This window comes from Orbicella franksi, chromosome 8 (assembly GCF_964199315.1).
Source record: "Orbicella franksi chromosome 8, jaOrbFran1.1, whole genome shotgun sequence".
NCBI classification, from domain to species: Eukaryota; Metazoa; Cnidaria; class Anthozoa; order Scleractinia; family Merulinidae; genus Orbicella; species Orbicella franksi.
In genome coordinates this window covers 30,677,084-30,700,260 of record NC_138152.1, presented here as the reverse complement: position 1 = coordinate 30,700,260, position 23,177 = coordinate 30,677,084, and the positions used below count along the sequence as shown (strand labels likewise).

The 23,177-nt window shown below is 39.5% G+C and overlaps 1 protein-coding gene across 2 annotated transcripts; it reads left to right on the top strand.

Annotated features, from left to right (window-relative positions):
• Nucleotides 1–6,953: 6,953 nt before the first annotated feature.
• Nucleotides 6,954–22,284, top strand: LOC145495593 (stress-activated protein kinase JNK-like). 2 transcript variants are annotated; one of them, XM_081475224.1, is made up of 14 exons: nucleotides 6,954–7,383; nucleotides 9,026–9,155; nucleotides 9,710–9,768; nucleotides 10,629–10,737; nucleotides 11,349–11,378; nucleotides 12,042–12,089; nucleotides 12,690–12,879; nucleotides 13,972–14,048; nucleotides 14,679–14,775; nucleotides 15,230–15,354; nucleotides 15,867–15,930; nucleotides 16,442–16,552; nucleotides 19,345–19,420; nucleotides 20,387–22,284. In XM_081475224.1, the coding sequence occupies exons 1-14, from the start codon at nucleotides 7,175–7,177 to the stop codon at nucleotides 20,418–20,420; spliced, it is 1,359 nt and encodes a 452-aa protein (XP_081331350.1). In that variant the 5' UTR covers nucleotides 6,954–7,174; the 3' UTR covers nucleotides 20,421–22,284. The 2 variants fall into 2 exon arrangements, with proteins under 2 accessions (XP_081331350.1, XP_081331351.1); XM_081475225.1 differs by lacking the exon at nucleotides 19,345–19,420 and having other exon boundaries at nucleotides 6,959–7,383.
• The last annotated feature ends 893 nt before the right edge of the window (nucleotides 22,285–23,177 follow it).

Below are 23,177 nucleotides of genomic sequence, written 5' to 3'. Positions count from 1 at the left end.
CCGGGAGGATTATGGGAAGGTCGTTTCAATGCGACAGTTTGCTAAAAAAATAAAAATACAGTATCTGGTTCCACAAATGTTGGTCACTGGTCTTTTGAACGAAAGCTAGAGAACTTCTCTGGAAATAACTCCCAGTTCTTTCTGCCATCAGTTTTTAGAGCGTCAAGTTGAGTGTCCTGTGGTGCTGTTGGTATCGTGGTGACCTTTGAACAGGCTGGGGTGAAAGACACAACGGGGAGCAGAGCTAGCCGAGAGCGGTCTGGGGAACAGAATCGTTACGATTTTCAGATGATGTGAGATGTATGTCAAAAACTAGAAGCCTAATACTAGGAAATGATATAATAATGGAATAATAAACCCTTATTCGATGGTTTAACATACCTAATTTATTGAAAACTGAATCACTGGATGATGCAATTCAAGACTTTTCATTGGCTTAGCCATCATGGTATATGAGCTCTTATACCATACTCTACAAATATCATCTTACATCTTATTGATGTATAAATTTTCTCCGTTGTAGATAATCTAATTTATTGCCCCACTAATTTATAGATTTAATTTTTTATTTAGTGTCCACATGCCTTCAAGGCTAAATCTTTTAGACGTATGGGTTATTGACCAAGCTTGTTCGGTCAAGATGGCTGGATATTGGCCAAGTTATTTTCTTGCGTGTTTATGGACCTCGACTCCGTCTCGGTCCATAAACACACAAAAAAAGAACGAGGCCAATATCCAGCCATCTTGACCGAACAAGCTTGGTCAATAAAGGATTTATTACATGGCTTTCCAGGAAATTTTTCTTGCGGGACACGGCGGGTAGTCCCGAGCGGACAAGATAGCTCCCTCTTGCCCGTTCGGGTAGCCAATTACAGCGCAGGATTTGATTCATCTTGCCCGCTCACGGAGCTGGCCATATAATAAACTGAAATAATAAAGTTTATGTATGTATATGGCCAAAGTATGGTAAAGATGTTTTTTGGGGGCGCGTTTTTATTTTTTATTTTATTTTAGTTTTCTACATTTTGGGGGCATTTTTAATAAAACAATTATTCCACTCGCTCTTGTTAGGCGGGGATATGAGAAGATTATAGCCAACTCGACGCTACAAGCCCCGTTGACTATATATCTATCATCTCACATCCAACGCGCTTTCGTGGAATAATTGTTAAATATAATACGCGCGGGGTGATGTTTTGCGTGAAACACTGCGATGGCTTAATTGGGCAAGGCCCATTTGTAATTTGAATAGCTTCAGCACTAAGAATATAGGTTTGTTGGAGCCCCGACTCTTCCGCTTTGAAATGAAACATCTGCTTACTTGTATTATATTTTAAAATTCTACATGTCACAAAAACTGACGAATGGCGAGTAACACATGCTTAGTGCGTGCTTAGTTCATGTATGTTGTGATAACTCAAGAAAACCGCTTTTCAGTCATGTCATCTGTATTCCTAATACTTTATTCATTCATTGATGTTGCAGGCGGGCAGACAAAGTAATTTTAAAATGTTTGTCACGAAAAATATGGAATTTTAAATAAAAGATGTTTTGAAATGGATATTTGTAGTGATGCCAGTCAAGCTTATTACATCATCAATTCAGCCTCGCTTTCAAAGTGCCAAATCCACTTGGAAAGATGGGGGAGGTGGGAGGGGAATTAAGAAGGATCTCGTCTAAAGAAGGTGTAGGAGTGAATTTTCAGCGACTGACTTATTATGGAGCGTGCTCATTGCAGTCTCAAGGTACCGTAAACTTCCGAAAGTAACGTCAAAAAATTCCCGCCGCTCATAAATCCCGAAAGTAGCGAGCCCTTTGAAAGTAGCGAACCCACCCCTACCCACCCCTCCCGAAAATAGTGAGACCAAATTTCAATAGTATATTTTTTTCCAATCAATAGCCAGGCGGTGAAAGTTGAAGTACGGTAACAAAGGAGAAGATATTGCTTATGCCACGAATCGTTGTGAAATGTCAATATTCCGCCTACTTCATCAGTTAGTGCTGCGCCGTGTTAAAAGGTCTTAAAACGAAACCCGTAGAATTTTCATTAAGTAACTTTGATTCAAATTAACATCATTTTCAACAGGAGCGTATTAAAAGAAAGACACTGAGATATTGCTTCAGCAGACTAACATAGCAGTGCGTCATGAAGTTGAAACAGTTAACGGTATCTGACTAGCTTTCCTCCCGACCACTAACAACGCGGTGTAGATATGATGAGTCCACCCATGTGGCAGCTACATAGATTTAAACTGGAACGAAGAATTGTATCTCATGTTAAGAACTGTTTTTACGAATTTCCGTGTTTTATTTCGTAAACAGATCTCAGTCATTTTAATTTTATGTAACGTTTAATGCTCTCCGAAAGGAACAACCCATGGAAAGTAACGACCCCCCAAAGTAACGTTCGGAAGTTTACGGTCGTGTTATTATTTAGGGTAATAGACAGCCTGAATGGTGGATGTTAGGTTCCTGTGCCGCCCTTGGTTTTGATCGAGGATTCCTGAGTCGACATTATGTCCAAATGCAAAGTTGTTTATGCCACTCTCGCTGGCTTTGATGTCGTTAGAACTTCCACAAACTTATATTCTTTAACGAACGGAATAGACGAGCGGAGATAATGCGAGTACCTTAGTGCCAACTGTTTTCCTACGATGTGGGAAAACGGAATTCGGGCTTCCAGTTTCGATTTTCGTTTACCCACCCCATCGAAAAAGGGAATTCGAGATTCCATTTTCGTTTCCCGTTTTCCTACTGCATTGAAAATGGAATTCCAAGTTCTATTTTCGTTTTTCGTACTTCCACAACTTTGGACAACCATAGTTAGTGGAGTCCCCTCCACTAACTATGGGACAACAGAATTCTAATTGTCCTTTCCTTTTTTCGTCTTTCGTTTTTGGAAGATATTGATCATGACAAGCCTTTTTGACTTTATAGTGGGACCTAAATAGCCATTTCATTCCGAGATTTGTGATAGTAAAGGGAGGCAATAATACAAGCCCAAAGAGTGCTAGCGTCTGCGTAATAGGCAACTGTCTTGAGATAATATAATAGAACACGAACAAAACGAAAAACGAAAATCGAAGTTCAAACTCGATTTTTCAGTGTCTTGCGAAAAACGAAAATAAAAGTTCGAATTCCCTTTTCCGATGGCACGGGTAAACGAAAAACGAAACTGGAAGTTCGAATTTCATTTTCCTACGTCTTAGGAAAACGGTTGGCACTAAGGTACACGCACTGGATATATTACACAGGGAACTGGCGCAAAAGATAGCATTGTTGACAAATAAGAGCTTGGCTGGAACTTTAATACCGTCTTAACAAATCTGGCGACAAATCCCCATGATCCAGACACGAAGCAAGCACAGCATAAAGGCCATAATGACAATATATACATCAACCGCTGTCTTCCGTTCGGTTATTTTTAACTTGGAAAATCCAAGTTGTTGGTATGGGGAGGAGCCATTCACTCGATCATTCGATTCCTGTTAGACTTTTTTGCGAATCTGCTCACCGTTTGAGTAGTTTAGATATAAAATACAATAGTAAGGAAGGGCTAATCCAACAGAGAAACAGAAAAAGGACGACTTGTATTTGATTATTTCTCTGAGTTTTCAGCAACAGAACGTCTGAATAATAGAAATTTATCATTATGCATTTTTGCACTCGACCTTTTGAAACGAGAGTTTGTGACGTCACAAATTGCGTTATAAGTGCAAAAATAGAATTATTATTATTATTAAAATATTAACACATAACGTAACGCATATAGCGTGGGGAATGTAACGTGTTTGATACAATGTTAACAATCCTTGGACTCGATTTTCTTGTTTATGTGATTAGCTCGATATGAAAATGATAGGGTAGTTAAACAGCTAAAGCTAACATCTTATTGTCGTAAAACTCGCACTCCAGACATTTGGAAAACTTGAGATAAACGCTCGTGCGTTGAAAGTAATGTTTCTAGCCGTTGTCAAACCTGTTTGTGTTTCATGACAGCACAATATATTAGGAACGTTAATGAGATTATTTCAGCCGAAATATTTTGCTGACTAGACTAAACTTTGTGTGAAAAGCGCGAAGCGTAAAATAGACCAAAGAGTTTCGCTTACAAATTTATAACTATCTCAGATAAGGAGCCGAATGCCCGGTAAAATGAATATTGCGAAACTCAGAAAAAACTGAAAAGTTTTTTTGCCTTGTACATGTAATCATGTCGCACCGTAAGAAAGAGCAGTGTTCCGCACCTATCCCTCCCGCCTCGACTTCGCCTGGTGATGAACTGGTGATGACAGCCGCCTGGTGATGAACTGCGGCTTTCCAGCTGACAAACCACGAGGAAGCATGTGGATAACTGGGGGGAAAATCACCAGCTACACCAACAGGGTGCTCTACATGCACCATCTAACGAGCGGTGGATTAAATGGCAGTCCCGTCTATACACGGTACGATGGGTTTTGGACCGTTCTCGGTGTACGTAGCTGTGCAAGTTGTCCTTACACCATTCCACGATTCACAATTGAGATGGTATCCCGTTTTCTGCAACGTGCGGATGGCCTAAAGCCCAAAACGCTGCGGTCGGTGGCATTTCCCGATGTCTACGTTCGGTGTGATGGCCGTGGAGTGACTCAATGGTTGGGACCCGGAAGTGGTATTGTCAACTGTAAGTACAAACCAGCTTTGTCATTGAGAAATTTTACATATATCCTGTGGAAATAAATCCTTCCCGAGCGCGTAAATGTACCTGCAAAGTGGTGATCGAAAGCGCCAAGTGGAAAAATGTATTCATTCGCTTGGACAGCAAGGGAATGAAACACTTTGACAGCGATGGTGGAGGTGAAGTGAACTGTCAGTTTAATCCTGGTGCTTGGGAAGTGTTTGTTCTTCAAAAATAATCAAACGGCGGCTACTCGTTCAGAAGTGGTCACTTCACTCAATGCTACATACGCTTAGATGGAAGAGAAGTTCATTCCGAGAAAACGGGTGTCAATGGCACAGTCAACTGTCAGTATTATAATGCAGGTATTCCACCAAAGGAATGGGAGACTTTTTACATTGAGGAACTGTGGACTGCACTTCCCGCGTTGATAGGCAGCCAACTCTGAAACATCTAGAAGAGTCGCACTTGAGGGTTATACGGGCAACATGACTTTGCAGCCACTGTAAATTTCTTCCGGAGCCAACAGACTGTGTACGATGGCTCACTATTTCAGACAGGCTACTGTACCGTTATGTTTGCATGACCTTCTGTCATAGTGCTATATCCGTAAGGCCAGGGAAGCTTTTTTAATTCAAAAAGGCAGAACAATTGATCCCGATGGTCTGAACATCTGCAAAGAAACATTACTTGTTTCCTTTTATTATGTTATTTCATTACTTTATTTTACCATATGCTTATCTTTAATTTACACTGTCAAGTAGTTTTACGTATTTCCGGTTTTACGAAAATATGGTAAAAATAGAACTGTAACCAGGATAAGACATATTGGAATAAGAACGTTCTCTGGTTAAAAATATATTAAAAACATAAGCTTTCGGCTATCAGTCTATAGCCTTTAACGAATGAAGAATGTAGCGCGCAAGCGAAAATATATACGAATGGAGTGCGAAAAATTGAGAATAAAAACAAGCGTGAAAAAAGCAAGAAGATAAAAATGTAAATGAGGCCTGATTACAATAAAATAGAATATTGCCTAGGCAACGGTTTTGAGTTGTTATCCGCGTCGACGGTTTTTGTTGTGTGCCAAGATTCTAGTGTTTTTCGAACGCGGTAATTGCCTTTGTCAATGACACAAGCATTGTCGAAATCAATGGAGTGATTGTTTTGCCACGCATGGTTGGCAACATTAGAGCCATTTGAATAGTTCTCCAAGTTTCGTTGATGTTCCTCAAAGGAACATCAACGGAATGTCGACGCGGATAACAACTCAAAACCGTTGCCTAGGCAATATTCTATTTTATTGTAATCAGGCCTCATTTACATTTTTATCTTCTTGCTTTTTTCACGCTTGTTTTTATTCTCAATTTTTCGCACCCTATTCGTATATATTTTCGCTTGCGCGCTACATTCTTCATTCGTTAAAGGCTATAGACTGATAGCCGAAAGCTTATGTTTTTAATATATTTTTAACCAGAGAACGTTCTTATTCCGAAAATATGGTACATGAAAACACGTCCCAATGTAAAAGTTTCATTGTACCTGAAGAAGGCTGGTTTGGCCAGCTGAAATAAAGTACAATTTCAAAAAAATCATCCTACGTTGTTTCGGTTTCTTCTTTTATATTTTTCGCTATATTAAAGCCCCACAGTATTGACTGATTGATTGATTGTAGTCAGGCCTCGCTCTCGTGATCGTTTGACTCGCAGCTAAAACTGTTTATGCTGTAATGCTTTCTTGTAACACTTTTTTTGCATGTTTTAGAAATTAAAATGTCCCCACTGGTTTATTATCAATCCACTGCTAGTTGCCCAAGTGCTTGTGTGAAAGTCGACTGGCAATCTTTCGGCAGCGTGAAGTTTTCGCAGTGTAGTGAATATGTCAGGTTTACAGAGAACGTTCTATACCTTTTCAATGTGTAGAGCCAAGTTAAGTTAAGTTTTAGCTTTGAGTGATTTCATAGTTTGTTAAATTCTTGATGCCAATGACTAATTCATGTATTATCTGTAATCTTTAATGGTCTTTAATGGTATTGAAATTTTACCTGTCGTCAGTGCGCGGTCCAGCAGTCACGTGTAATTTAGCAATGAAAAAAATAGAAATAAAAATGCCATCACCATGAGTGGAGTAGACTCTTGTTCGTTCTGAATCCTAATTAAATGATAGAAGAAAAATATTTTTTGGCCAAGATCGTTCTGGTCATGTCTCGGGAGTAATCCGCGAATAGTTGATTCTAGTACATCGTACAAATTAGCGAAAAGGTTTTCTGTGTATCCCATTGGGGATCCCCAAAACACAAGGGATTTGGGTACGGGGGAACCCAAAACTCGGAGATACCCAAATCACTGTGACAGCTGTGACAGATTCTGTGACAGTACAGTGGGTCTGTTTCATCAACCAGGACCTGGAGACGAGTTTATCTTAGAACCCAGTACTAAATCGAACAGAACGGTCAGAATTAACGCATGCGCTGTTAGCTATGATCCATATCTCATTATGGCCGACAGATGATCGCTGATGTTGGAGTGTTGTGGAGTTATTCCTATTCTGTGGAGGACTTTTGACAAGGTTGTTGTGGGAGAGAAAAGTGATGGTGGATTGAAGAACATTTTAAGTTTATCCGCAGACATGTTCTATTCTATACAAATTGGCGACACCGTGTTTACCGTGTTGAAGCGATACCGCAATCTACAGCTCATCGGATCTGGAGCGCAAGGAATGGTTTGGTGAGGGGACGACTGTTTACAAAACCTCTTTATTTCTGTCTCTTTTTTATCTCCTTCAGCAAAACGCATCTAGGTTTAAAATATAGTTTATCAGCTTTAAATTCGATATGTGTCGTTGAGTCCTGTTTGGTCTAGAGAACAGAATTTTGTGGTTAAAAAATACTTCCAGGTCGTACCGTGTTTAAACTCACAACCCGGCGGACTAACTATTGGATATGTTATTTATTACTGTGAACACTGAGTGAATTATTTATCCCTGAATGTGAAATATTTCGTCGCTTGTGACAATGTCCATTTTCTTTGAAAATTGTTGGCAGTGAAATCTAAACTTTTGATTTCGAAACCATCGATTGAAATCTTGGGGAAATCGCAAAACGCTCGGGGTTTTCCCTGGTCTAGAAATTCCTGTCTTTTGAAGGGAAATTCCCCTGTAAGACCAAACCGGAACAACGCCTTTGAACTCGTCGAGTTATCGATTCCCGTAGAACCAAATTTGCTTTAAAACTTAACTGAATTGCGGCTTATATCGATTAGAATGGTTTCGTTCCAAACGAAATCAGCTTGATCGAACAAGCTTAAGAATTTCTGGTTGTTGTATTGTTGTGGAATTTATCAGGTCATATTAGTCAATCCGGCTACTTCAGATTCCACACTGCGATCCCTTCTTTGTGGTTAAAACTGTGGATTTTAATTTTTTTTTCCCCTGTCATTAATGTATGTATGGCAGATTTAACTAAATTGATAAAAATCCTATGTAAAAATGACAAGAATTTTAATTTTTGCCTGGCTGGAATTTTGCATGGGTATCAGGTGACAAAAGTTTCCATCTTTAATGTCTCTGTGAAAAACGTACAGCCTTCAAATTTTCATCTGAAAGCAAATAGTTTAAATGGATTGAAGTAATAGCCAAGTGTTTGAAAGCCTTTTGACCAAATTCCTCTTATAGCTTTGTAGAAGAGCAATAAACTGTAATGTCAATTCTTTGCATATTGTCTTATGATTTTGCTTTACTGTTATTGTCATGTTTATAAGTGAAACAGTAAACAAATACAACAGATTGTTTATTGTGATATTTGTATTCTTAACTCCTAAATTATCAAGAGGGGTCATTTTTTCTGCTTAGATTATCAATATTTGTCATGGGAAACGCTGTTGAGAACAATGAAGGCCGTGAACTAAAGGACATTGTCGTGATGATCAATCACCCAACCTTCAAACGTCATCTTAATAAACTCAAGTTAAATAAATTATATTGAATTTGCATGCATTACAGGTGTTTATTTATCACTTATTGTGTCCTGTGTTGGATACACAAGTTTTTTTAATTTGGTCATCATCGTGTGATTAATAATCAGCCAATTAGACTGTGGGAAAATTGGTTAGATCCAACTGATCTCCAGCTCTATAATATAGAATGCATGCTGGAAAAAAGCCCTAAATGACTACCAATAAATTGCTAGATTCTCCTTTTCTTCCCTTGTGATATGCAAGGAGAGTTTGGCATTACATCAACGGTCATGTAGGGCCCTATTTTCAGCGGACCCCTTCATTATACTTTACATTCTGCTACAATACTGTTAAAACTATGCAAGCACAAACTTTTCAAGATAGTAATTGTTTGCGTCTTTAATTTGTTTCTCAGCTCTGCATTAGACACTACAACAGGGGAGAAAGTTGCCATCAAGAAGCTTAGCCGACCATTTCAAAATGTCACTCACGCTAAACGAGCCTTCAGGGAACTTGTACTGTTAAAGATGGTCAATCACAAAAATGTAAGTGGTTGGGGGCAGCCCTGGAGAGGGGGGGGGGGGGGCGGGGGGGGGGAGGTGGAAACTCCGTTATGAAAAGGTCAGGATGCTTGTGGCATCTCTTAGGGGTCAATAAAAGCTTGCGCTATGCCGAGATTGGTCTCCTTCAGGAGTTTAATTCAAATTAATTTCTGATGAGCATCCCTGGCCTTTTCATATGGGAGTTGCCCCAGGGGGAGGTAGCATGGCCTAGGTGTAGTTTAAAGACTTGGTATAAAATGGTTCTTAGTTGTTGCTTATTTCTTGCTTGAGTAAGACACCTATCTCTGTTAGTGGCTCTTTCCAACCAGGAAATGGTTGCAGTTAAAGGGTCAAACACGATATCAAACATTGCGTCATTGATATCATCACAGTGGAATTATCATAATTTTACGCATGTTCAACTACAGCTTTTCCCAAGGCTGGAAATCCTTGAGAAAAAACAAAACAAAACAAAACAAAAACACAAAACAGTTTATATACATTGTGATTACTCAAGTTAATTTTTATTGACTCAGTTTCTGTCTCTTGCTTTTTAGATTATTGGTCTCCTCAATGTATTTACGCCAGACAGATCATATGAAGAGTTTCAAGATCTGTGAGTATATGTTATTGTGCACATGTATCGAATACAGGGATTTCAAAAATCGAATTACTTATCTAGAGGGTCAGTCAGATTTAATGGTACAGTGGAACCCCGCCTTATGGCCAACCTGTTAATATGGCCACCTCATTATTACGGCCACTTTGTCCTGGCCTGAACAAAAGCTCAGTCACTCATTTTCTTATTTAAAGAACTCCTTTACCACAGCCACTCTGGTAACACAGCCAGATTTTTGTGACCTTTTGGTGACCAAGTTAATGGGGTTCCACTGTACAATGTCTGGAAACAGATCCTTACATGTACTGATAGAAAAAGATGTAATCAACTTATCAGGTAACTCGCATTCAAACTGCTCTGAGACTTTGAATCTACAAAATGACAGTAGAAAATAGTTGTTGTACCTCCGATTTGTTGTAAGCCTATTTTTCTATAGTGGTCTACTTTGGAACTCTGGGGAAACAGTTGAGAGACATTTTCTGAATTTTTCAGTTTTCTTAAGGTAGTAGGAAACTTTTAACAGTCTGGGACAACAGGGCTCGGAAAAAACTCGAATTCCAGCTTGCCCTTGGGACAAGTAACTCTCAAATTTAACTTGCCCTGGACAACTTAGTCTTAGTTTGCTATTTTGATGATTTAGTTGGCGGACAATGAGCCTCATCCCTTACTCAGTGGGCAAGGGAGAATGAGAAGTTACTTGTCCAGAAGGAAAATCTACTTGTCTGGGACAATGGGATGGCACTTTTTTTGAGCCCTGGTCAAGTTAGTTGCCTTACCATGTTGTACTAAGAATGAATTGTGACCTAAATATATTTTTGCTGTAAACTTTGTAAATTCTGTATTCCGTCTCTTTCCAGATATCTAGTGACAGAGTTGATGGATGCAAGTTTAGTCCAAGTGATTCAGATGGATTTGGACCATGAGAGGCTCTCATATCTAATGTACCAGATGTTGTGTGGCGTTAAAGTAAGGTTTTGGGTATTGTTATTTCAAATTAATGTCCACATGCTCAGATATGTGTAACTTCATTCAATGTATATTATACTACAGCCTGAACACAAGGCACGTGGATTTATCAAAACCATGTCATTGAAAAATGGGTCCTTTTTACCAAATGACCTAGTATGCACTTTAATTTCATGGCTCCTTAAGGTCTCAAAATCACTCCAAAACAACAACAAACAAAAACTTCAGTACACAAAAAGGAAGGTAAAAGAGTGGAGGAACAAAAAAGACTGACGTACTACTTTGCAAAAAAAAATTCTTGAGCAGGGTGAGATTTTCTTTAACATTGTTTTCATAAATCCAGACAATGAGGGGCTTGAAAAAAACTTGAATCCCAGCTTGCCCTTGGGATGATAACTCTCAAATTTTGCTTGCCTTGGACAAGTCTGAGTTTGCTCTCAGCAGATGACTTACTTGATCCCTTGTCCATGGGGCAAGTGAAGATGAAAAATTACTTGCCCAGAAGGACAATGGGACGACACTTTTTTCAAGCCCAGCAATGTATATTACTTAACAATAATAATTATTATTATCAATGAAATGAAATATAATCTTGTTTCTTTTTCACTCAGCACCTTCATGATGCAGGCATCATTCACAGAGTAAGTCTATAACACTTAAACAATGATGTATCACTGACTTCTACATATTCTTGTGTAACATACAGTCCAGTGTTCTAGATAACTGAGTGTTCTCAGGTCAAAAACCCAACAAGATCAGCTACATAACCCGACAAATTAATAGGAAATTTCTAATGATCTGGTGGCTGCAGTGGGAATTGCCTGTTGGAATTCCTTTTTGACACCCTACCTTGAAAACTTACCTGGAACCCTGACAGTCATGAGAATCTAAGATCTGATACATGTGATCTCAGCAGAGATGTGCTATTTGAAACCCAATTCACCATAGAAAATTATAGTTTGAAGGCTGACTGACAGTCTTTACTGTGGAGAGATCTAATTTCAAATTCTCACTTATTTTGAACTATCCCTTGGATACGACCTTCAGTCATTTACTATCGGCTATTTCGAACTCCTGCTATTTCAAACTATTTTTCCTTTGAGAGTTCAAAATAGTGCGGTTCACCTGTATAAGTAACCTCAACATTTTCTTCTTCCACACTTTTTGAACAAGTGTTATGAAGTAATTTTTGTTAACAAAAGGACTTGATTGAAACTAAAGTCTCTTGTAAATATTAAAGAAAATGATAGAGAGACAATAGGAGAATTGTGATTTTGACCTTGGCAGTTATTTTACATTTGCAGGACCTAAAGCCAAGTAATATTGTTGTGAAATCAGATTGCTCACTTAAGGTATGAAAGCTATTAATATTAATATTTATTTCACTTATAAATTTTTTCGAAGTGTTTTTTTATTTCTTAAAAGTAATATTATTTCAGCCAGGTAGTTTTTTTTTTCAAAAACTAAGGCCCGGATGTTAAATATCCTACAACTGTTTGAAAATAGTGAGGGAGACACTCAACAGTACAGGCCAGCAACATGTAGTACCTCATCTTAGAGTGTAGTCTTGAGGAGATCGTCCAATTGGAATCAACTCACGGACCTCCTTCAGAATACCTTTGTAGATGTGCATGTACATGTAGTGTGATTTTATTTTGGGAAGCAGGGATGGTGCAGTGGTGACAGAGCACTTGCATCTCATGAGTGCAACCTGGGTTTGATTCCGGCCAAGTGCCATTGTGTGGACTGTCGTTGGTTCTTGTTACTCCAAGGGTTTTTGACTGAGTTCTCTAGTTTTCCTCCTTCTGCAAAAACCAACACTCCAAATTTCAATTCAAACAGGATAGAGGACCTGCGTGAAAACCAGCTAAGGCTGATGTGGCTTCGTCTCTAAACATTGTAATTTAATATAAAGAATTATAGCACTTGTTTGTGTATTTAACATTCAACAGATCCTTGACTTTGGCCTTGCACGGACAGCTGGAGCAGCATTCATGATGACTCCTTATGTAGTGACGCGGTACTACAGAGCGCCAGAGGTTATTCTGGGTATGGGTTACAGTGAGAATGTTGACGTGTGGTCTATTGGATGCATATTGGGTGAAATGATACGAGGAAGTGTCATGTTTCCTGGAACAGATCGTATCCTCTTCAGAAAAGAAATAGTTTTGCGTGTATTTTAATATGACATATAGTGGTACATGTATCTGGATTTCTCAAACCCTTGATTTTTCAAACCTCTCACTAACTTGAACCAACCATTGCTTCCCTTCCCTTGAACTCTGCTGTTTTGTCCCCGATTTCTCAAACTACCCAATTTTTCAAACCAAGTTTTGTTTCCTTTGGAGGTTTGAAAAATCGAGATTCCATTGTAGTGCTGTCATCATATCATGTGTTTTTCTGGCTGAGCATCGTTCTGATGATTGAGTCCCAAGATGTCTTGTTGGGAAAAACACCTTTCTTTTTAGTGACTGGAAAATTTTTTAACAAACTTCCTGAAAATGTTAGTAATCACAGAAAACATTCAGACTTTTTAGTGTTGAGTACAACATTTTGTCTCATCTCCAATTACTTTTAGTAATGTGTTTTATTGTAATTTTATTTATTGTAATTTGTATAGTAATTATTGTTAATTATTATAATTATTGTTTTTTATCGTCTAAAATTTTAACATTTAGATGCAGGACGCCTAATGGATACCAGGCTTTGAGCTGAATGGGGCACCCTGTTGAAATAAAGTTTTACACTAACATAAATAATCACTCTATCAGGGATGACGCAGTGGTGAGAGCGCTCGCCTCCCACCAATGTGTCCCAGGTTCAATTCCCGGACCTGGCATCATATGTGGGTTGAGTTTGTTGTTGGTTCTCTACTCTGCTCAAGAGGTTTTTCTCCAGCTACTCTGGTTTTCCCCTCTCCTTAGAAACCAACATTTCCAAATTTCAATTTGATCTTCGCATGCACAGGCATTTCTGAACGAGCTCTTGTGAACTCCTCAGTGCATCCGTAGGTAAACAAATGACGTATTTACATTTTACAAATTACATATTTACATATTTACATACATACATTTTACTCTACATTGTACATGTATAGGAAGTTAACTATCAATACTACCAAATTCATACCATTGTATAATCTGTGATATATACTATTTTAGACACATATGTAGATGTGTGACAGCAATATTCTGTGTGACTCTGGATTTCATAATTCCTTGACCAGCTTATCAGATATTGATCAGTGGAACAAAGTCACTGAACTCCTTGGCACACCATCAGAATCCTTTCTTAACCAGTTGCAACCATCGGTAAGAGAGCAGACCCACACCTTTTGCCACTGTTGCCTAGCTGCTACATGTAGCTGCAGACCCTGGAGGGGGGGGGGGGGGTGGGAAACTCCCATTCACCCATGTGAAAATGTCGGAGATGCTCATCATCTCACTTAGGAGTGTACATCAAGGCTCCGGTCTCACTTAGGGTGGTTATGTGACAAACTGCTACAATTTTTAGCTGCCAAAGTATCTTTTACGATAAGCTCAAGGAAATAGTGATAGTAAAAAACACTTTTTTTGGTTCGATCTGCTAGCGTGGGCTCATTTCCTGAACAGCAGCTGGTAATCAAGCCTATTCTGTTTTAAGTGGTATCTTTTAGAGGTCAAATAAAGTTCGAACCACACCCAGATTGGTCTTGTTTAGGGGTTTAATTCAAATCATATGACAAGTATCCCCAACCTTTTCATATAGGAGTCCCCCCTGGACTGCAAACTCGCAGGCCTTGTGCAAAAAATAAATACAATTTATTTGATTCATATGAATCACAATGTGTCAGAACTTACATGGACATGCCACACAGTCACCTTTGTTGCTGTTATCAGGTTGTAACACATTTCATGCAGTAGCAGGGATTGACATTCAGATTTGTGTTTTCTATTTTGCAGGTGAGGATGTATTGTGCTAGTCGACCCAAACAACCTGGATTCAGTTTTGAAGCTCTCTTCCCAGATGATTTATTTCCACCAGGAAACAAAGCTAAAGGTGAAGATCATGTGTTACGGTGTTATGAGCACAATTCCATCTTTAGAATAGAAGACTGAATTAGATAAGTTGATATATTCATCTCTCCTTCATTTTAACTGTAATCTGCTGTAATGAAAAGTGACTGTACTTATTGCACGAAATGAAGGGAGCTTGGTTACTTTATTTTGAGTTATTTTGGCCACGTATAAAATTACCTTTAAATTGAAGGAAACCTGAAAATAATACTTTACTAAGAAATAAAAACACCAAAGAGATGATAATAAACCATAAAGGAACAGGGATGGTTAAGGATGGAGAAGATTGACGCGGATTACAAACGACGAACTTGAAAAATTTAAGCTAAACTTTACAAGATGCACAAACCGGAACATAGCTCCTTTAAACGTGGATGTGAATATCATTATGCATAGCGTTTTCAGACTTGCCCTGTTGTAATTTTATTTGTTTTTAGCTGAACAATGTCGAGATCTTCTCTCCAAGATGTTGGTGGTTGACCGTTCTAAACGGATCTCAGTGATTGAAGCTTTGCATCATCCGTACATACATGTGTGGTATGAAAGAAGTGAAGTGGAGTCGGTGAGTATCGCACGTTCTAATATAGGGGAGTAGGGATGGCACAGTGGTGAGAGCGCTTACCTCTCACCAATGTGCTTCAAGTTTGATTCCAGACGGGTGCCATATGTTTGTTGTTGGTTCTCGCCTTGCTCTGAGGGTTTTTCTCCGGGGTCTCCAGTTTTCCTCCCTCTTCAATAACCAACACTCTAAATTCCAATTCGACCAGGATAGAGGACCTGCATGAAAACTAGTTAAGCCTGCTATGGCTTCCTCTCTAAATATTGTAATTTATTTATTTGTTCATTATATATTTATAACTGAAGGCTTTTGCTCGTCACACAATCTTAGAGATCGAAGATTGTGCAGTGAGTCAATTTAAAAAAAATACAGCGTTCTGCCTAGGAGGCTAAACCAGTATTGTTTGCCAACTCACCGCGGACGACCAATAAATAGTTTTCCTTTTTTGTGTCTGAAGTATATTGAGTTATTTTCTCTCACATTACTGAAGACTTTTGTTTTTGTTTTTCTGCTAGCCAATACCGAATAAATACGATCACGTTGTAGACGAGAAAGACCACACTGTGGAAGACTGGAAACGTAAGTACAAAAAAATCCAAAAAAATCACCATACAGTCAACGAAACCATTACACAACCCTCTGGCTTACAGATTTCTAAAGCTCTCGTCTCGGGTGGTAACTTACTTTGGAGCGGTACTGTACAAGCAAACGCATACCCCGACGGTGTAAGAAGGGGAAGGGTAGGTTCCCTGTGGAGGTGTGTCATCGCGGTGGATAGAGCGGTCTGGGTTCGAACCCTGGCCGGGTACATTGTCCTGTGTTCTTAGGCAAGACACTTAACTTCCACAGTGCTTCTCTCCACCAAGGTGTAAAAGGGTAGTGACGAATTTTATGCCGGGGTAGCCCTGCGATAGATTTCCATCCAGGGGAGAATAGAAATACTCCTAGTCGCATCATGCTACAGAAACCGGAGATTAGCGCCGGCGACATGGACCACTTGGCGCGATTACCATTACATTCTCTTCATTAATTTTATCACACAATAACATGCATGCGAGGAGAGTTTATGATTTGACTTGTGTCATTTCAGGTACAATTTACCAAGAAGTAATCTCCTATAACAGCGCAAACGACATTCCATCTCCTGTAGATGGAAACGGTGAGATCAACGCATCGTCATCCAGCTCAAGTATTTCATCAGGTGGGTCTTACTTTCTTTATTAGTGTGCCGGGGAAGCTCGGGTCCTTGTCGGTAAATCTTCGTTTAGATCGTACAGACCTCGGAAGTGATCTCGTTCGATTGACGTCATATTACGCCATGTCACTCGGTAAAACTACCCTAGGGAGCTGCCGTAGGGATCATTCAATTACCTGAGAAGGAATTTTGACCAATGAATTTAGACTCCAAGCAGTTCGCTTTGTCTGTCGGGCGTGACGCAACAGAGCGCACCAGAGGAAAAAACTCCGCGCCAGGACGAGAAGGGAAGCGCGGCCCTTTTTCTTCTAACTTGTTGTTTTGCGTTACGTTAAAGTGCATTTAACCCCAAAAATTTTTTTTCGCTAGAACGAATCTACTTATTATTTGAAATAGTTCTGCGAAAAAATTTTTGGATTCCGTTAAATCCTCGATTTTCTGTGCCACGACGAAATCTCGAAAATAGCTCCAAAACACCGCCATTTTGTTTCACGACCGAGTTTGAGGAGAATGGGTCCAGCGGCTCTTGTGACGTCTACCCAGGAAGGTTGGATATCTCATTTCCTCTCATTTCCTTCAGGATGGTGCAATACACATTCGAAAAGTGCGCAGAAACGCCTTCCAGAGGTGCTATCGGCTGTTGCAGCAATATTCCAGATTTAAAGGAAGATATACTGTACAATTTACTGACGATGATCGGCTAATGGTGCAATAAAGACGTAAACGATGGTTGATTTTGTCGAACCGAAACAAGCGAACTGAATCTGTGAGAACCATTGAAGAACTCTCACTGGAATTTGTTCCGCAGACTTTCGAACGCTATTTTCATAAATTTTCTGCTTAAAGCTAACCAGCAATTTGTAGAAATACCACCGACAACCTATATCTTCCAATCCCGCAGTATTTATAACATAACCGGCAAAGATGTGTGATCCGGTCATGATCAAGAAGCGTTATACTGATATGTAAATAGATCGCCACTGTACGCCGCTAACCAACACTTATTTCTCTTTCGATTTAGATGAAAGTCGAAGATTAATCCTCTAGAATTACATGATAACAAAATTGTTAGACTCACAGAGTTTTTCTAAGGTTTAGAAATCAGCAGTGTGACAAAGATTATGTGCAATAGCGTCGAAAATATGACCGCGTAACATTATCTGCGGACCGCTTAGGGAACACATCCTTTTCGCTTATCCGACGAATTTCACTGCAAACTTTGAGAACAATTTACATTGGTTATTTGGAGTTACGACTTAAAACGTGTGACAATGTGAAATCGGTAATTGTATGAAATGTTTCCTTTCGCCTTGCTTCCCGCAGCTTCAAAAATACAGGTCCAAACAATACGATTTTCAATCGATCGAAGCCAATGTTTTGGAGGGCATCAAGTCTCGAAAACTGCAACACGTACGTCGCTCTTATAAACATGAAGCATTCAACTGAAAGTAAAACACAAACTGGATTTAACAGAACCTTGACAAAATACATTCTCGGTAAGGACAAATGTAAACGGGCTATAAACACGCGTGGGAATCTTATGTTTAGTTGACGAAATTACCATCCAAAGCAGTCCTTGAGTTTTCTTTCCTGCTGTTCGTTTACCTGCTCCTCCACTTCGTATCTAGCTTTCCATTCCTAATATACAAGCAGCTCGTCCGCAAAGACGTCTTCCCCGTCGTCGCTTGAAATATTGTAAATTGCTCTCAAAGCTCTAAGCAGTGAGTTCAGAGTTGTCGAACGTGCTCGATCGAAGTTTATTTCGGAGTCTTCCGAATCGAAACTTAACTCTGACTCCAGTGACGAAAAAGAAATGATTCTGAGACAAAACTTGGACGTTTTAGTCCCAAAATACATCGGAACGATTAGTTTTGCATTCTATTTTCTCGAGCAAATACAGTGAGTTGACTGAGGCGCTATTGTGTTTGGTTCCTGGGTAGACGTCATCAGGTACCGCCGCCCCAGACTCCCTAAAACGCGGTCGTGAAACACTTAATCGCGACTTTGAAAGGGCATAGAAAATCGAGGATTCAACCAAATTCAAAAATTTCTTCGCCCAAATGCTTCAAATAAAGTCTAGATTTGTTTTAGCGAAAAAAAAATTTTGGGGTTAGGTGTACTTTAAGCTTTCGATAGACAAAGAAGAAGATGGAGTGCTTGTAATCTAGAGTTAGTTAATTAATCATTAATTATCAATAAATTACTCAACCTTTCAGTTTAGAATTATAACTGACAGATCTAAAACTTGATAAACGGGCATTCCTCGGGAACTAAAACGGATTTATGTTAAAGGATGTAAATTAGCTTGAAAGTTTGTGTAAAATTTATTAAAAGGGTATGAAAACGTTAAAATTATTAACCGTATACATGAAATATTGAAATTTATTAATTTGTTAAAAATGGTTCAATTTAAACTTTCGTCGAAAAAGTTGACAAAAAGTTAAAATGTTAAGTTACGATGTCAATATGAAACACATCGTACCATTCTCACTCGACAGTTTCCACATCTTTTTGTTGGCTTCCAATATCTCACCCAATCAAAAACCAGACGTCAAATCATACGTGCAGACGTCAAGGTGGTCACGTGCCTAAAACGTGCACGAGCTTTGGTAGTGCCTTGTTGGTTGTTTGATTGGCTGAAGAGACGTCAACTCAGTCACCTGCTGATGCTTTGATTGGCTTAGAAATTTGAAGAAGCCAACACAAAGATGCGAAAACCAGTCAAAACGTAAACATTTTTTCTTGAGTGACAACGGTACGTAACGCCTCACTGTAAAACCATATGCGTAATTCTTTAGGACTAGAAAGTTCCAAAAAGAAAGCTAAACGTAAAAAACGGGACGCGCAGTCGGGAAGTGGAACTTTAGGCTCAAGGTCAGTAGATCAATAAGAATAAATACATAAATAAATAAAAACCAACATTTAAAAAATATATGTTACTCCCGTACCGTTGCCACTGGATTCTCAGTGTTAAATACGTGAAATTTGTGTTGCTTTAATCACTACCTCAACGCGTGTCATTTTCGGGGAAAAAAGTTCGAGAAGATCTACGTCCAGAATCCTCCAAGAAAAAAAACCATGGCGACTGGTACATTTACCCATAACTCTTAACGAACGAAAACCTGAACAAGCCCCATAAAAACCTACAAAGAAGTTCTGAAACCTTCTAAACTATCATACACATTATCGTTAGCACAGGAACAAATATTACAAAAATATGGCTTTCCTTTCGCTTTTCTTGTACTTTATGGGGTGTGTAAGGTTCGCATGGTATTGTGGTAAATGTACAGCCGCCATCATTTTTACTACGTAGGATTAAACTCAAGAGATGAGTTTAAGCTTTTAAGAAAGTCTTCGTCTAAACAGAGATTAGTCTAAACGCGGTTGACGTGAACTCTGGATCATCTATGTTTGAATCAATAAGTTAAGCTTCTTTGTTACAACATTCCCTGTAAAACCTCGCATTTAATTTGAAAAGCAAATGGGAGATGAGGTTAAAATATGCAATCTGTGGAAAGCGCGCGAAATCAAGCGCGGGGAACTACGCGGGCGTTCATGGACTCGCTGCTGATTGGTCGAGGAGAACGTTGTCTCCACTCTGACTGGACCGAACAGTTTAACCGAGTTTCTTAAATCACTACTAACCCAAGCCAAGGAAATACATTGTACAAAGAAAAAACAATTTTAGTCGTAAAAGCTACGCTAAAGATGTTTTTGGTGCTTGCTAAGAATCTAAAACGTGTTATTCAATCTACAGTGTTTACTCGTTTGAATTTTCAAACCCGTTTACAAGCTTCGAGATTTTGTGAGTAATTTCCTGTTTTTCCTGTTTTGTTACAGAATCCGACAGATGATAAGAGGAGATGAGTACTAGGTCCCGGATGGACAGAAGATAAGAAAAAGAATTCGCTATTGATTATCACGAGCTGGAAGTGTTTAAGAATCTGACCTCGTTGTGTTTGTGCACGTGCATCATTTGGAAATTTGTCAGGACACAAATGAACAGTTCTTGTGGTTCTGCTAAGTTACCAAGAAAAAAAATATCGCATGTAAATTAAATCTTCCAGGTACAGGCTAAACCAGTATCGTGAAGAAAAACATAATTATAAGAAACTGGTTGAACCAGTTTAGGATTCGTGTTTAAGAGAAACTTAGGTGCTTCGATTATAAGAAGTTAGCAAGATAAACAGGAAAAAAAATAATAGGAAAAACTGCTATATATGAGAAAATACCAGCTAACCAAAGGACTACATATGGCTAGTTTAGTGGTTGTAATTTAATTGTCTTAGAGAATTTCTAAACTTTTTTTCGATTATATTGGAATTGTTTTAGTCAGAGACGTTTATTTTGGGTTTTCGTTAAGATATATAATTTAGACAAACGCGAGCTGATTATCTTTTCTTATGTCATAAAAACATAGCTCAAAAATTTGGACATTACGGAAACATTTTGAAATTGCTTAATGAACTTCGTAGCTTAGCTACTTTTTGTGTTGAAGTGATTCTCTTGTGACTGTCGTAAACAAAGAAAACCAAAGTAGGGCATTGCAAATCTTTTAAACCAATCACCGCTGGGGAGAAAATGCAATAAACCAATCACATTCCAGGGAATGGCGTAGGCGGCATCTAGCGCGGGAAAATTTGCGCAAGCCAATCACCATTGCCTTTCTCTGATTGGCTGACAGGATAGTACCATCACTGTGCCTGTTATTTGAGTATGTGGCTCTAATATCGTACCAGTCGGTCATTGTTCCCATCGTAAACGAGTCTTGAGGCAGAATGAGTTCTAAGGGGTTCACTTTTATATGAAAGGTTTTGTACGAGGACAAATGTGTTCCCTTTGGTCGAGCACGTAGCAAGAGGCTTGTAAACCAAGTGTCTATTATCGAATTAGCCATTACCGCTGGATAAAAAGACTGAAGACGCATCTGTAGATTGTTACTCTCAGTTTGAAGTTAAATATTCATAAATACCAGGATGAAAGTGTTGAAGCGTACACCAGGACGAGGCACGGAGTTGTAAATAGTTGCTTGCGCTTCATATGAAGACTAACACTGTACAGATGTATCTTAAGTCATTTCGTTAACGCCTTTGTTTTAACCGGAAAATTAATTATTACAGATCTCAGGAAACCACCCACTCAAGACCCGTCCACACTACGCGGGAGAAATTTGAAAACGGAGGTTTCACTCTGAAAATGCATCAAATGTTTTCCGTCCACACTACGCTGGACGAATTTGAAAACGGCGTTTTTCACTCTGAAAACGCATCAAATGTTTTCCGTCCACACTACGCTGGAGGAATTTGAAAACGCAATAATCACCGGTCATTTTGGATTTGTGTTTGAGGAAAACTCGGTCAGGGAAATCACGTGATTATCGTGACGTCATCGTTTTGGAATGCTCCGTGTTAAAAATGTTTTCCTTCCACACGGAAACGAAAAGTCCGCGTTTTCAAATTCCTCCGGTTTGAAGAGCGTTCTCGAAAAGCTCCGTTTTCGTGACGGATTAGTGTGGACGGTGAGCCTAACCGCAGAATCAAATTTTTCCGGTGTAGTGTGGACTGGGCCGAGGGGAAACACGATTGTTTACGATAGTCACTTGAACACTGCTGTGCTGTTATTTTTTAACGCTTGTAACTGTTACGATTATATTAACGTATTTATTTTGAATGACTGTTTCGTAATTATTAACATTTTAATTAAAGCATCTTTCATTAAACAACGTAGATTTCATAGAACCATGTTTTGATATTTTGGAGTGCCTTGAAATTTCCAAAATAACCCTCGTCTCAAAGAGGAAGCATCATTCGCTAGCCACCTCCCGTGTAGCCTGTGTTACAGCTGCCTCCACGAAAGGAAAAGAAGAAATTTCGGGAAGGAGGGGGGCGTGGGGGGGGGGGGGAGGGGGCGGAGGCTTTGACACGGGCAACTTCCTGTGCTGATTGAATACCCGTGCATTTAAGGCTTTTCTCATCTGTTACACCGTCGTCTGTTATATGTTCCCAGTGAATTCCCCGGGTGTTTTACCATTTTGTAATGCGGAATGCACGCTGAAGCCCCCCTTGTTTTCTCCGGTGCTCTGCTATATTTCCCGTGCATTCGCTGAAGGTTTCCTCATATGTTTTCCCCTTCGTTACACAGGTCGTTCCCTCGTGCATCTCCCAGTGCATTCCCCTTGGGTTCCCTTGCATGTTCCGTGCGTGTCGATATACGTACATTCCTACATCCCCCATCGGTTCCCAGTGGATTCCTTTTTTTTCCTTACGTACGAAGGTTTCCACAGTTACCCTGTGCATTTCCTTATGCATTCGCTAAGTACAGCCCCCGCTTCCTTCCTAAGTACAACCCCTTGCGTTTCCCTTGTCCCCCCTTGCTTTCCCTACACAATTTTTCGTGCATCCCCTCGTGAGAATCTTACGTGTTATCCGTGCGTTCCCTTATCATGATCAGTTCCCATATCTTCCCGTGCATTTCTTTGAGTGTTCCGTGGGGGTTCCCTTGTTAGTTCCCTGCGTGTTAGAGGTATGTTCCCTTACGGAGTACGTCCGCCACGCCTTCCCGGTGCATTTTTTTGTGCGTTTCCCCCCTGAGTTTCCTGTATGGTATCAGTTTCCTTACGGTGTGTCAGAAA